A 15,583-nucleotide genomic window follows, 5' to 3' on the forward strand; every position below is an offset into this window, starting at 1 on the left:
TAATCTCAATCCTGCCTAATATTACGTAAAAGTGGAAAAAAAAGAATACTACCTACCGATAAAACCCGGCCATCCTGATTATATGGGCGAATGTAATAATTTATCATCGGAAAACGTTTCCTGCTCACAAAGGCATTCCCCATAATAGAGTATTGAATTTCGTCCCGCAGTGATAGCGTAGCCTATGTTGTGCGACTTCGTTGTATGGCTACACCGAAACTCCATACAAATGCCTTGATCAAATTACTACATACACATAATGTTTCGGAGAAACTACGTGAATGACGTTTGTATAGTGTGCCCGCATATAATACGTGTGTATTGTGTAACGGCGAGAATTCTAGGAAAATTTTGAGATTGCCTTTGCTACAAAAAAAGTGGTGCCTTAGACTAGGCGCAGACCACCGATTTTTAGTTGGCCGATAGTTGAGCCCGATTTTAAATTGTCTTAAGAATCGGCCAAATCGAATCGGCGTAATGTGCGCACTTTGTAGCGTTGCAGTTTTGGCTGTTTTCACAAATTGATATTTCTTCTCGATATTTGGATTTAGGATACCACTGGCGACATCTATTGGCGTGATTTTGAATTAATTTGCAATAGATGGCGCTTTTTGCTCAGTCAATAAAGTGCCAATAATTGGGTGGTTTACCCTATTTTTCGTCTTAAACTAAATCTATTAGTTTATTTTTTGTTTTTCTGCAGATTCGTCACTGAAGCATGCAGGAGGTTGACAATTTAGTTAATTTTATCATAATTTTTCATTTTTTTAAAATCTTCTTGTACATCCGCTTATGTGACTATTTTAGTGCTTTTTTTTTCTTTTCTTTTTATTGTAGGTTCATGTCACTCTGAGGTGGATTTATGTGAGTTTTTAAGTGTTTTCGTCCGTTTTTTTTTTGTTGTCAGCAACCTTACCTAGTCAAAAAGGTCCCGGTCCGTTCTTATTTTTTGTTTCTTTTCTCCCTCTTTTGTAGGTCCATGTCGCTCTAGAGTCCACTTTTACGTGATTTTCTTTCTTTTGCTTCGTTTTTTATTTATTTTTTACACTCCCAGCTGTAATTCAAGGGTCCCACCTAGTCGAACAGGTCCCGGTCGTGGTCGGGGGTCCGCGGGCGCGGCGGCGGCGCGGGCGGCGCGGCGGGCGAGGCGCCGCCGTAGTTCAGGAAGTCCCACACGAGGATGGTGTCGTGCGATGACGACACGAGTGTTGGACTGAGTAGACTTATAGAGCGCGGGCGAGTAGCGAGAATAGTGTCATTTTGGATTGTCAACCGTGCTTTAGCGTGACTATTATGCCCGTTTTCACCATCAATCCCTAATTTTTAAGTGACCCCTGTGAAAACAAAATTCATATAATGTGTTACCATAGGGGTCACTTAAAAATTAGGGATTGATGGTGAAAACGGGCATTAGTGTCTTTTATATTTTTCTATGGGGTGATTATAATGTTTTTTCTTTCTTTTCGTAATATCTTTGGCACTCTAGCGTACACAAGCGTGCCTATTTTAGTGACTTTTTGATATTTTTCCTTCTTTTTGAATATTTTTGGCGTTCTAGCACCCGTGGGATGTCTATTTTAGTGTCTTTTTATTTTATTTTTGCTTTTTCTTTGTGTTTTTGTACATTTTTGGCGCTTTAGAGTGCCCTGAAGTTAGTTTTTAAGTATTTTTCTTCGTTTTTTTTTGTTTTCAGTTCTCTCAGGTGTAATCCAAGGGTCCCAAGGGTCTCACCTAGTCGAACAGGTCCCGGTCGTGGTCGGGGGTCCGCGGGCGCGGCGGCGGCGCGGGCGGCGCGGCGGGCGAGGCGCCGCCGTAGTTCAGGAAGTCCCACACGAGGATGGTGTCGTGCGATGACGAAACGAGTGTTGGACTGAGTGGACTTGTAGAGCGCGGGGGAGTCTTTCGAGTCTTTGAGGCAGTCTTTGTTTCTAGGTGTCATTTTGGGTTGTCATCCGCGCTCTAACGTGATTATTCAGTGTCTTTTATATTTTTCTGCGGATCTACACATTTTTAAGAGTCCTCGGGGTGTACCTATATGATTATTTTTTCTTTTAAAAATTTTGGTACTCTAGCGTACACAGTCGTGCTTGATTTAGTGACATTTTGATATTTTTCCTTCTTTTTTTTTCTTTTTGAATATTTTTGGCGTTCTAGCACCCGTGGGATGTCTATTTTAGTGTCTTTTTATTATATTTTTCGCTTTTTTTTTGTTTTTTCGCATTTTTGGCACTCTAGAGTACGCTGAAATTAGTTTTTTGACGTTTTAGTATTGATTTAGGTGTCATTTTTCGTTTTCCTTTTGTTTTCAGAAACCTTACCTAGTCAAAAAGGTCCCAGTCGTAGTCGAGCGACCTTAGGCACGACTATTTTAGTGTTTTTCCTTATTTTTTGTTTCTTTTCTTCCTTTTTTGTAGGTCAAGAGTCCATTTATGTGACTTTTTTTCGCTTTTCTTTTGTTTTGAGCAACCCACCTAGTCGAACAGGTCCCGGTCGTGGTCGGGGGTCCGCGGGCGCGGCGGCGGCGCGGGCGGCGCGGCGGGCGAGGCGCCGCCGTAGTTCAGGAAGTCCCACACGAGGATGGTGTCGTCGTGCGATGACGACACGAGTGTTGGACTGAGTGGACTAATAGAGCGCGGGAGAAAAGCGAGAATAATGAAGCAGTCTTTATGTATGTGTCATTTTGAGTTGTCAACCGCGCTCTAGCGTGACTATTATTGTCTTTTATATTTTTCTGCAGGTTATGATGTTTTTTCTTCTTTTTCTTTCTTTTCGTAATATTTTTGGCTCTCTAGCGTACACAAGCATGCCTATTTTAGTGAATTTTTGATATTTTTCCTTCTTTTTTGATATTTTTAGCGGTCTAGCGCGCGCAGAATGGTTATTTTAGCGACCTTTTTATATTTTTTCGTTATTTTTTCTTTTTGGCGGTTTATTCCGTTTAAGTGTTTATTTTAGTGACTATTTTTCGTTTTCCTTTTGTTTTCAGAAAACTTACCTAGTCAAAAAGGTCCCGGTCGTAGTCGAGCGACCTTAGGCACGACTATTTTAGTGTATTTCCTTATTTTTTGTTTCTTTTCTTCCTTTTTTGTAAGTCCAGAGTCCATTTATGTGACTTTTTTTCGTTTTTCTTTTGTTTTCAGCAAGTTTTAGTTACTTTTTTTTCGTTTTTCTTTTGTTTTGAGCAACCCACCTAGTCGAACAGGTCCCGGTCGTGGTCGGGGGTCCGCGGGCGCGGCGGCGGCGCGGGCGGCGCGGCAGGCGAGGCGCCGCCGTAGTTCAGGAAGTCCCACACGAGGATGGTGTCGTCGTGCGATGACGACACGAGTGTTGGACTGAGTAGACTTATAGAGCGCGGGCGAGCCTTTGAGGCAGTCTTTATGTTTCTAGGTGTCATTTTGGGTTGTCAACCGCGATCTAGCGTGACTATTAGTGTCTTTTATATTTTTCTGCGGATCTACACATCTCTAGAGCTCACGATGTGGCTATTTAAGTGACTTTTTGATTATTTTACGTATTTTTGTAGGTTTTAAGCGCTCTAGCGTACACAGGTGTGCCTATTTTAGTGACTTTTTGATATTTTTCAGTATTTTTCTTTCTTTTTGGATATTTTTAGCGCTCTAGCGCGCGCAGAATGGTTATTTTAGCGACTTTTTTTTTATTTTTTTGTATTTATTTTTTCTTTTTGGCAGTTTAGTCCGTTTAAGTGCTTATTTTAGTGACTTATTTTCGTTTTTCTTTTGTTTTTGGCAAGTTTATGTGAGTTTTCAAGTGTTTTCGTCCGTTATTTTTTGTTTTGAGCAACCCACCTAGTCGAACAGGTCCCGGTCGTGGTCGGGGGTCCGCGGGCGCGGCGGCGGCGCGGGCGGCGCGGCGGGCGAGGCGCCGCCGTAGTTCAGGAAGTCCCACACGAGGATGGTGTCGTCGTGCGATGACGAAACGATCTGGAACTCGTCGAACTGGAGCCGGAACACTCGTCCTGTATGCTCCTGGGGGCAATGGGACTTGTTAGCGATACTAGTTTGGGGAACGGAGTAGAAAAACTTTATATAAACAATATTTAGAAGATATTTTTTTTTTATCTGGCAGACAGAATGGTAAAAGTTACATAAAAAGTAAATAAGTATAAAGCAAAATGTGTTGTCAAAAAGGTGTTTAACTCGGCATGAGTCAAAAAGTCAGAGTATGATAGTAAAGCTGAGTATGCTACGTCAATTCATAGCTAACGTAAAGGCGTAAATATATATTTTTTGTACCATCGTTACCTACAGGCGTATCTCATTTGGTGTAACTTATGTCTTATAGGTTCAACTAAACTACATTCCAGTCGATTAGAACCAGAATCCAGGTGCTTTTCGAAACCTTCACTAGATCCATCATTTCATGAATCGTCGATCCCACAGAGACATTATTTACTAGCCGTGTCCGTGACTTCGTACGCGTGAAAATAATTTGAATATTTCCCGTTCTTGCAACACTTTTCTTTACTGCTCCGCCCATACTGGCTGTATGGTGATGTCATATAACCTAAGGCCTTTCTCGATAAATCAGGCCAGTAGTTCCTGAGATTAGCGCGTTCAACCAAACAATCAAAACAATCAAATTTTTCAGCTTTATAATATTAGTAAGTATAGATTATTTTTGCTGTAAACGAACTAAAGTCGCTGACATAGCCCGACGGATTAGCAAGCTGATGTGGCAGTGGGCAGGGCACATAGTACACAGAACTGACGGCCGATGGGGCAACAAGATTCTGGAATGGAGGCCGCGTGCCGGAAAACGCAGCGTGAGACGTCCACCCACTAGGTGGACCGACGACATCATATAGGAAGCAGGGAAACGCGGAGGCCTATGCTATGTTCAGCAGTGGACGTTTTATGGCTGAAATGATGATGATGATGATTTTTGCTGTATACACTCACCACTAGCGTCTGTAGGCAGAGATCCTGGTGCGGCGTTCTGACGTCGAGCGCCGCGGGTAAATTCCACACTTTGATTTTGCCGTCGTACGCGCCGCTCACTATCCGCTTGTTGTCGAATCTGCAATGGAATTACAATTTATGGTACATATCGCACCCTTAATAATGAATGGGCACAACTCCAAAATTCAGTTTTTTGGGAAAAGCCAAAAAACCAATCGGCGGATCGCGGTTTTTTACATAATTGGCTCTAAAATCTTTATTTTATCAGCTATAACTTTCAAATTAAGCATACTTCATCACTGGTATCTGTTATATAATTTGACATAAGACATTTTTGAAAATATTGATTATGAGTATGTAAAAAAATTGTTTAAAAAAATATTTCAAAGTTAGGCCTTTATTTTACTATTTCTGTTGTTGTGATTTTGGGTATTACTTGTACTTGTGCCCATCTAATCCTTAGGCTGAATTGTTTTATATGGCATATTCCCTAATATTGCTCTCTAATATTTAAAAATAAGTGTATTATTCGATTTTTATATTGATTTACGCCCAATAACATTGGGGACAGTTATTGTGCGGTATAGTAGCTTATAGCCAATTCAGTATAAGAGTAGGGTGCTGAATACTAGAAAATTATTAGATATGTCGAATTAGATTAAAATAAAGACTATTAGCTATTTCTCTGAGAAAACCGACATGAAAATACTAATTTTATGCATTCAAAATATTTTTACTTAGATAGATAGGGACTCTTACCCTATAAAAAATATGCTTTTTATCAAATAAAGAAAAAACCTACAAAAACTTTTTCTGTAAGGTTTTCTGTTATGGATTTGTTCAGGATAATCACTTNCCTTATCAATGTAATAAAAATGAAAATGTAACATATTATTAGAAATATATGGAATTAATTAGACTTAGCTCACTAACACTTACTTAAAAGTTTGTCACACAAAGGCACAACTCCAAATTGGACCACAGTCGCGGGGCCGGATTCGACAAATATCGGCATGTCTCTGATTCAGCCCTTCTAGCGGGAAGATAGATGAAAGTATGGAAGGGGCACAAAATGTAGAACTCTTTTATCTGATCATTGTTTTCGATTTCTGTGAAAGCCATCTTGTAGAACTGACGAAAATATGCCTCTCTAGTACAAAAAGTAAAAAACCAAAAATTTTGAGTTGTGCCCCTATATTATTAAGGGTGCGATATGTGAAAATAGATACTGGGAGAATAATTATTATTGACGGGATTACTACTGACTACTATTAAATGAGAACTTTCACCAAGAGAAACCACGAGAGCCGAACGGTGAGGCTAAGAACTCACGGCGCGATTTTCACTCGTGCCCGCAGCGGTTGTGGAATTGCGGTTTTATTTCAAAACTCACGACGCGGTTATTTGCGCGGTTATTTGCGCGGTTATTCTAAGAACTCACGGTCTGCAGCCGCCGCGGGCGCGGGTGAAAATCGCGCCATGAGTTCTTAGCCTGAAGGGGTCGGACTGGCCGACTCGTGATCCGGGGAACGCGGGTTCGGTCGGTCACCGCCGCCGCTCGACTATTGTGGTGAGCTCACTCGGGACAAGCATATTTAGCTTAGTACGAGGGGCTAATGGGACTATTAGTGATTTGTGTAATAACAAATTACTAATAATTATCTTTAAAAAAAAGTTTTTTTTTTTTATATTGGTTATAACAATAGAACAACATCATTAGTTTTGGTGGTCTCCAAACTTTTTTGATTGCGAGATACGCAATAAAATGTGATAGCTTTCAGACCGATATTTAGGTTGAGTTGCACCATCTTACGTAAACCATATCCAGTGTTTTTTAAATGGAGTTTGACAGAATTTTGACGTTTGTTAAGGCAAGATGGTGCAACTCTTGCTTGCTTACAGCTAATAGACGTGCGACAGAGACTAACGCCCGTATTCACAAACGATGCTTACTTAAGTGAAGCAGCCAATCGAACGCACAGCGTTGAATAGAACTCTGTGATTGGTTCCTGTGCGTCCACGCGCACTGTGAGACCTCATAGTAATGTTTGTGAATACGGGCGCTAGTATCAAGCGAGCACTCGGCGTCTCGCTCGCTCATACGTGCTACTAACGCGTGCGAAAAAGACAGAACACTCACCGTATACACCGCACCAATTCCTCGTGTCCTTCAAGCACTCTAATGCACTGTCCGCACTCAATGTCCCAGAGCCGGATCGTGTTGTCCGAAGATCCGGACACGACGAGCCGGTCTCTGTATTGCAGACACGCGATGCCGCGCTTGTGTCCGTTTAGCGTCCGAACGAATTCGCACGATGATGTATTCCACACCTGTAAAAGAGAGATTTTTATAATATTGAAGTATATTTTCAGATTAGTGTCGTCATCATCATTTCAGCCACAAGACGTCCACTGCTGAACATAGGCATCCCCTAATGATTTCCATATCGCGCGTTTGGTAGCGGTCTGCATCCAGTGCCTCCCTGCTAACTTTATGTCACATTACATCTTTAACATAACAGGGCGAGATGGGTATTATGGGATCATGAGGAGGATTGGGTATCAGTAGGTTGTAATTCCAGGAGATGTAGGTATCAGGGGAAAGATGAAGTATCAAGATACGCGAGACATGATATCATGAGGGGCGTCACGGTCACGGTAATACTATCTATACAGTATTCCAACTCGGCCATATTTTTGAAATAAATGTCAACAGCCCCGTGGTACGTCACGGTATGACAACATGCGATAGGGCTGCTCACCTACAGTACCCATTCTAATTACATCTGTCTACTTAGAATTTCTATCTAGTATTGTGATTGTAATTTTTTTTTATTTAGACAAACAAAATACTTTTTGAATGGTATAGGATAAAAATGCGTGTTGTTTTGTGGTTAGTAGATTTAATTTAAAAAAATATACTAAAATAATTTTGAATCTACTAATCATAATGACCGGTTACTTCGAATATCCAAATAAGCAGCTTCCTTGGCTTTGGCCCATTCCTTAGCCCATTCCGCCGAAAAAATGCATGGGACGCTGGATTTGTTCAAGGTACTTCAAGATGTTTCTATACATATGTTAGTTTCAGTAAGTTTACAGTGTCACTTTTTGCTATTCAGTTGAGTAGGCATGAAATTTAATAAGATAGATTTCTAGTTAAAAAATAAAATCAATAGTTTTTAGGACTTTTATGAAAATAAGGCATTTTAAAGCATTGACTAAGCGTTTTTGATTTTCCAATACTAATTTATCGGTAGTTTCGTATTAGTAGTATTTACCTACGTCACTGTAAATAACGTAATGTAGAATTGTATACTTATGGCAGCTTTAAATATGAAAATCTCCGTCCCTAATTCTCATTTAGCCACAACATTTAAGCACAGCTTAAATGTTGTGGCTTAAGTCTCGAAGGAATGGAAAACCTTCCATTTAACTTACGTAGCCGTGCAGAATGTGCAAAATAACTTAAGCCTCTCCGGGCAGGGTCCCTTGGGAGTCAGAAGGATCTTTTGTAGAAGTTTTTGATGTCATTTAAGTCGTGGGGTCGGAATAATGCGTGATAGAATGTTGTAACGCAATATTGGTCCGCATTCCTACCATCCTTTATTGTTAACTCATCCATAATACTGTAGAGGTTATTACTGGTCCCCAATGTAACAACCTTTTCGTGGGACTAACATGGAATTCTCAATATACTTCCTCATTGTAGATGAAGAATAATTTTGTGTTAACACAATGTTTGTACTGTAAAGGCCAATACATGCTTCAATGATCGAGTGGTTAGGATGGGACTTTCTTGATTCGGAGTTTCTGGGATCGACTCTTTGGTGGTGGAATGTGAAACGTAGAATCACTTTAGGTAGGATGTAACATCTATAAAATGAATGACTGTAATTCAAAAGGTACGCTAAGCTGTCGGTCTATTTAGGTCTTGTCAGACGCCCATAGAGGCTCGTAAGACCTGACACGAAAGTTGTGGCCATTAGGTACAGTCAGCATCAAAAATTGTGACACCAAAAGGGCCAAAAAGTTAACAACACAATCTTATTCCAATCGTAGTAAAGACGTGTTGCGAACGTATTGGCTACTTTGGGTGTCACGAACTATTTGAGGCCGACTGTACCATAAAGGTACATACGACACGTAACGACAACGAATATTCTTCTATCAAACGGACCCGAAATTACTCGTAAAAACTTGAGTTATTAATTTACTTAACAAATCATTCTTTATTTTTCGTGAAATGAAATTAGGTTTCTTATACTGAAACACGTGTACCTAATTAACCATTATTCCTCAACAAATAACATTTTTAGCAAACGCCAGTCCAGAGCCTTATCGCTAATTACACCGTGATTAATGGCCACAAATATCGAGAAATCAAATTATAAGCTCCATAAATTAGGAAGTTGTTATATAAATCATCTCATTTGCCCACTGACTCATTTAGTTGATTAATTTTCACGAATCACTCGTAGGTTTCTGAATCAAAGAGTAATTTGGCAATAAATATCTCTTTAGTGACGTCCCTGATTCAGTTCAGTGACGTGTTTCGTAGAAGGTAGTTCTGGCTGGAGCTATTTCTCAGAATTGTTCTTAGACCTAAGATGTTTCTTAGTTCCAGACGCGTTTATCGTTGGTTCAGTTGATCCTTTATGTCAGACGCCTGTGCCTTCTCTTGAAATCGGACGGACAGACTAAGACCATTTTCTTAGTTGAAAATATTCTTAAATACGTTACGTTACATTGCTAAATCAATTACAATCTGATATTTATTTTAGGCTGTACACACACGACTCCTATTAAAGCTGCCAAAAATTTAGTATAGTCAACTTAAAACTAAATCGGTTTTCAGGAATAGAAATAAGTAATTGGTAAGAGGTTCTTTAAAATACTGGAATATTACTGAAAGCGATATTATACACCAATACTTTACTAAGTAAGTACACAGTATGTACCACTTATTGATTATGTATAAGTTGTTTACCTTTCCATAGTTATTATTGTTACCTATACGATAATGTTACAGGTGTGTGGTAGAATCACCTATTAATTGTATAATTACAAACCCTGTGTGGAGTAGGTACTGCAGCAGGTACGAGTATTAGCATCACAACTTTACTTGGAAATCTGTTTTAAATCTGAGTTTAATTACAGTGACAGTTGATTTATCCTAAAAACATTGACTAGTAACTATTTACTGATTAAGAAATTGTATAGAAATAATCCAGCATATAACCAATAGAATCCACGAAACCGCATTCAAACTTAATTCTACAAAAAATATAAGTTGCATGATCTGAATTTTCAGTCAGGCTGACTCTACATCAAAATAAAGTTATGCATAAACCCGTAAATACACCAAAAGACGAGAGTTCATGCAACGCGAAACGCGAACGACCTCTCTATTTTTAATTAAACTCGACTTTTCGGCTGCGAACAGCTGCCAACGTAACCCCACGTGTATTCGTGCTCTAACTACTGCTTAACGATGTAGTGATCCCCAATAAAACAAATAAAACACTCCTATTTCCGGGATCGCCGACGAATTCGGAAGGGTTAATGTTATTAGAATGTCCGAGACGACCCGCCTAACGATTAAAATAGAATCGGATACAGAAGGATCTCAAAAAACTTGCGAGGAATGTTCATTCGTTCGTTCGTTTCAGCCAAATGACGTACACTGCTGGACAAAAGCCTACCCCAAGGATTTCCATAAGGACGGTCCGGTGAAGAAGGGCATTATCCTCATCACCACCACTATCATCAGGCTAGTGTCCGCTGTAGGATGTAAATCATCTTTAATTTACCAGAGGCAAATGGAGGATTTCACCTACACTTCCCACAGGATCGATGTTGCCTTCAAATGGATTTAAAGATTTGGCCGCCTTTTCTTTGGTTTGAAAATTATTTGGACATCACTTGACAGGAGTTTCAATGCGAGGTTCGAGGTACTCGACGTAAGATTAGTTTACAATAAAGACTAGAATGTCAGTTTGTGCTCAACATCATCATCAGTTTTTTTATCCACAACGAGTAAGCTCTTGGCCTTCAACCGCATACAGATTTCAACCGCAAGACGCCTACAGTTAAACATGGGCTAAAATAAATAACTAGCGGCCGCCCGCGACTTCGTACGCGTGGACCTCGTTTTACTCCATTAGGGGTGGAGTTTCGTAAAATCCGCTCTTAGCATCTATGGCGCATACATTTAAAATTTCAACTCTCTTACTTTAAACACATAGGACTTTTTTTTTCATAATATAAACTTCCAACCCTCCTTTTATCTCCTTAGCCCCCGTAGTTGATTTCTAATGATACATTTTCAGTATATGTACCACCACCACCACCACCATTTCAGCCATAGGACGTCCACTGCTGAANAGCTATGTCGGTTACTTTGGTTCTCCTGCGGATCTCCTCATTTCTAATTCGATCACGCAGGGAAACTCCGAGCATAGCCCTCTCCATCGCTCTTTGTGTGACCTTGAGCCTTCTTATGAGGCCCATAGTAAGCGACCACGTCTCAGTACCGTATACCATCACTGGCAACACACACACACAGTCGGTATTCATATTGGCATTTTACAACATTATTGAGTTTTTGTGTTAAACGTTAAGTGATGTTTGGAAGATTCATATTATTCTTTGTCAATATGTGGGATTAGATAAAACGTTGAATAGGTTCTGTTATTACACTTTTAAGTTTTCTTTGTTTTCATATTCAACACACAAAGAAGTAACGTTATATTCACAAACAAGTAAGGTAGTATGAGTTATGCTGAAACGATATTAGGTAAGTCAGTTTATGAAGGGATTGATAGCTTTTTAGATTGACATTATTATTAACTCTCGTATTTCAAACAAAATATTTGGCTACACCGTTAAACTGCACAGTCATAACTTTTTTTTTTCACTTAGATTAAAAGCTTGTCAAAGGTAATCTTTTACAGAAAACAGCATGAACTGATAAAATAAAATAAATTCATATTTTTTATGTCATTGAAACACAGATAAAGAAAAGAGTTTTCACCGATTAAATACAAAATCTTTCATCGATAAATATTTAGAACTAATCTAAATCCTGCCTAATATTACGTAAAAGTGGAAAAAAAAAAGAATACTACCTACCGATAAAACCCGGCCATCCTGATTATATGGGCGAATGTAATAATTTATCATCGGAAAACGTTTCCTGCTCACAAAGGCATTCCCCATAATAGAGTATTGAATTTCGTCCCGCAGTGATAGCGTAGCCTATGTTGTGCGACTTCGTTGTATGGCTACACCGAAACTCCATACAAATGCCTTGATCAAATTACTACATACACATTATGTTTCGGAGAAACTACATGAATGACGTTTGTATAGTGTGCCCGCATATAATACGTGTGTATTGTGTAACGGCGAGAATTCTAGGAAAATTTTGAGATTGCCTTTGCTACAAAAAAAGTGGTGCCTTAGACTAGACGCAGACCACCGATTTTTAGTTGGCCGATAGTTGTGCCCGATTTTAAATTGTATGAAATATCGGCAAAATCGAATCGGCGTAATGTGCGCACTTCCATACATGCCCATTGCCCATACTGATCAACTGCCCGACTAAACTATCGGCCGACGAAAAATCGATGGTCTGCGCATAGGCTTATGCTTAAAAAAGTCAAATAAGCTGTATGGCCAACTCTATTTTATTTCTTTGCTTTATTTTTATCAAAAAACCTGATAAAACTTTGTCACGCATCCTGTTCACGTTCACGTACTCGTAATACCCTCGGGTCTGTAGTAATATACAAACAAACACCTTAGCTACATTGCTTTGTACCAACACATTGTGTTCTCCGTTTTTACAAGGCTTCCTTTATTGTTTACATGTCGGCGACATTCGTGTTGCCTTGAAAAGGACGTTACCTTTCCTAGTAGGTAAATAGTAAATTGCGTGGGGAAACTATGACGTATACGTTTTGACTTTGAGTATTTCCGCTTAAGTTCCTTTAGAGCTTTCTCACCATCAATCCCTAATTTTTAAGTGACCTCTATGGTGACACATAATAGACATTTTGTTTTTATAGGGCTCACATAAAAATTGATGGTGAAAATGGGCATAAGTCCTTTATCATTGCCAAAGAAATTGCGCTAAATATTTTCGGTGTAACAATAATAATCAGATTAAAGGATGATTAGGCTTGAATCTATCTGTCAATTGGTGAAGAATTATTTTGTTTCCTCCAGTTACTTATTGCTAACATCATTAGTTCCCATCTGGTACAGAATAAGATGAAAAGATATGATCATGTAGAGTGGTATGGTTTCCAAGGCTGCTTACACTGTTTTTGAGTAATGAATGTTAATATTGTCACAATACAGTATTATTGTCACAATACAGTATATGACATAGTGTCTATCTTATGTAGGTATAATAATGTAAGCCATCTGGTTGTGGGGATAGGATACCAAAAATATTGTTTTGTTTCTCATTTTATATTCGTAAACACAGTTACAAGGATTTTTTCACTATCCGCTCATAGTTTGGGGACTTATTATTAGAAAACTTTCACCCCTTCAGTTTTCATTTTCCTCCATAGTTTTTGTATGCATTTCCAAATTTTGTTCGTCTCATAAGAAACCCTCGATTTCACGTTTTTTCTTACACTTCTTTCCTGTTACTGCTTATTTGATAGTATCCCAAAGTAACAGATGTCTGTGATCTATGACTTTTAATATCTCAAGATATATTTTACACATTTGTATGAAGGCCATAAAGTTATATGAGGAGCTTATTATGCAATAAAGCCCTTAACGTTGTTTAATAAATATGACCTTTATGGTGAGAACATGGGGTGTTATTTTTGTTTATTACCCAGGAAGAGAGGGTAAAACATAATGGACATGAGCGTAATAATAATGACCTGTTAATGCCATGGTTTTATGGGCAAAAAAACGTTTTCTATTGAAAATACTGAAATGTTTTTAACTAATGATTTTTTTTCATTATGGTGTTTAAATACTAAGATTATACATGCGGTAACAACTGCTAAAAATTTCATTTCTATACAAAATATCACTAAAGCTAGCGTTCGTAGCGCGTTCTATGCGCGCATTTTTTATTAAAGTTCCAAGGGTAGAGACAGTCCATCATAACTTTTTAATTGCAGAATTTTATACCAAACCACTACATAAATATCTTAAGTTTTCTCGTAAATATTAACAGTTTCAAAATGAAATTCTCAAGGATCTCGTAAATTAATATATTTTCTGCATTTAAAGTTTACAAACTAAGTTAACGAGTGCACAAAATTTCCATTAGTGAGCCACATAAACTTTGTTTATTCCCATTAAATGATCAATAAATAAAACTTATAAGGTTCTCAAAAGAAAGGCTCAAATGAAACTACTGGGACGTGTAAAAGTTCTTTTTAAAGTAAATTTGCAAAAATAAATGAGTTTTATGTGTTTTAATTCTATAAAAATAGGATAGCAAGATTTACAAGTTGTACTCTCCCACGATAAATTTTATATTTCCATGTGTATCTAAATTTTGAAACCATAGCTATTGTACGCTCTATTTTACGTGGGTAAAGTCTAGTAATGTGTTCATTATCGTGCTGACTGTACTACAATGTTACTTCATAAGTAAAACTAGCTTGCTGTTAATATACTACTACAACACGCGAGGTTTTCTCGGTCAATGTTTAGGTTAGCGTACGCGTAATATCGTCCGTCCTTTGGAAAACAAACAAGGAAAATGTTATATTATTTCTAACAGTTTACAGTCAGTTTATATTGAAGCTACTCGCTTTTAACCGCCATATTTTAGCGCTGGAAACTTGGTTCAAACTCAAGCGTAGATTATTCTCTGATTGATTGAGTTTTAATATTTAATGCCACAGAACAGACTTTGAGCTATTCTTGAGTTAAAATTCATTACTCATAATGTGAACCACTAGAATTGTTAATGTAATGTAAGGTAGGTAGGTATACTTACCGTTAATGTCAAGTCTTTGAGTTTGTGAAACTGCCTAAAAATATTTCAAAAATCAAACCAAACTAAGCATAGTTTTTACTACTGCGATCGTAAGTAAATAGCAGATAAACTTATTAATTACATATCATGTTAACAAGCAGTGAAACTTATACAATGCTTATTATCAAACTACGTTAATTTATTTGCTTTCAGTACTAACCGAAATAGATATTTTATTACAAAATTATACGCTATCGAACTCTCTCACAAAAGGCAGCTCAAGAACCAAAGCGCTCGCGTTTTAATTATTCTCCAACCATCGCTATTGTGGGCTTCTTATCAATTCTTCCTAGTGATTCTTCTCTGTCAAACGCCATTGTATATTTAGAAACACCGCACGTAGCTCGACCATCTGTCTTGTTTGGCAGAGTTTCTTTTAGCCTGGCGTAATGTACGGCGATTTATAACCAACACAGTCAGTTTTTGTATGCCCGCTGAAATTATGTAGCTCAGTATGGTAGCATATGACCGCTGTATACTCGTAGCGGATGCTTGTTACAATTTTATATTCTGCTTTGGTTGAGGTTTTTCTACTATTTTAGATCTTTTTTCCCGCACGGAATGAGATTTGTAAGTTGTGAAATAGTGTATTCTCACTAGGTGAAAGTAAAATTAATACTTAATTACTGGTAAATTACAG

At 38.3% G+C, this 15,583-nt stretch overlaps 1 protein-coding gene across 1 annotated transcript; it reads right to left on the minus strand.

Moving 5' to 3' along the window:
* Positions 1–2,234: 2,234 nt before the first annotated feature.
* Positions 2,235–15,260, minus strand: LOC114352689 (F-box/WD repeat-containing protein 1A-like). Its single transcript, XM_028304362.1, has 4 exons — positions 15,201–15,260; positions 7,060–7,250; positions 4,920–5,037; positions 2,235–3,986 (listed from the first exon to the last, which is right to left on the minus strand). Exons 1-4 carry the CDS (start codon positions 15,258–15,260, stop codon positions 3,807–3,809), a joined length of 549 nt encoding a protein of 182 aa, XP_028160163.1. The 3' UTR covers positions 2,235–3,806.
* Between the last annotated feature and the right edge of the window lie 323 nt (positions 15,261–15,583).

Source organism: Ostrinia furnacalis, unplaced genomic scaffold, assembly GCF_004193835.3.
Source record: "Ostrinia furnacalis isolate ACB-3 unplaced genomic scaffold, ASM419383v2 OfSCF1416, whole genome shotgun sequence".
Classification (NCBI taxonomy): Eukaryota; Metazoa; Arthropoda; class Insecta; order Lepidoptera; family Crambidae; genus Ostrinia; species Ostrinia furnacalis.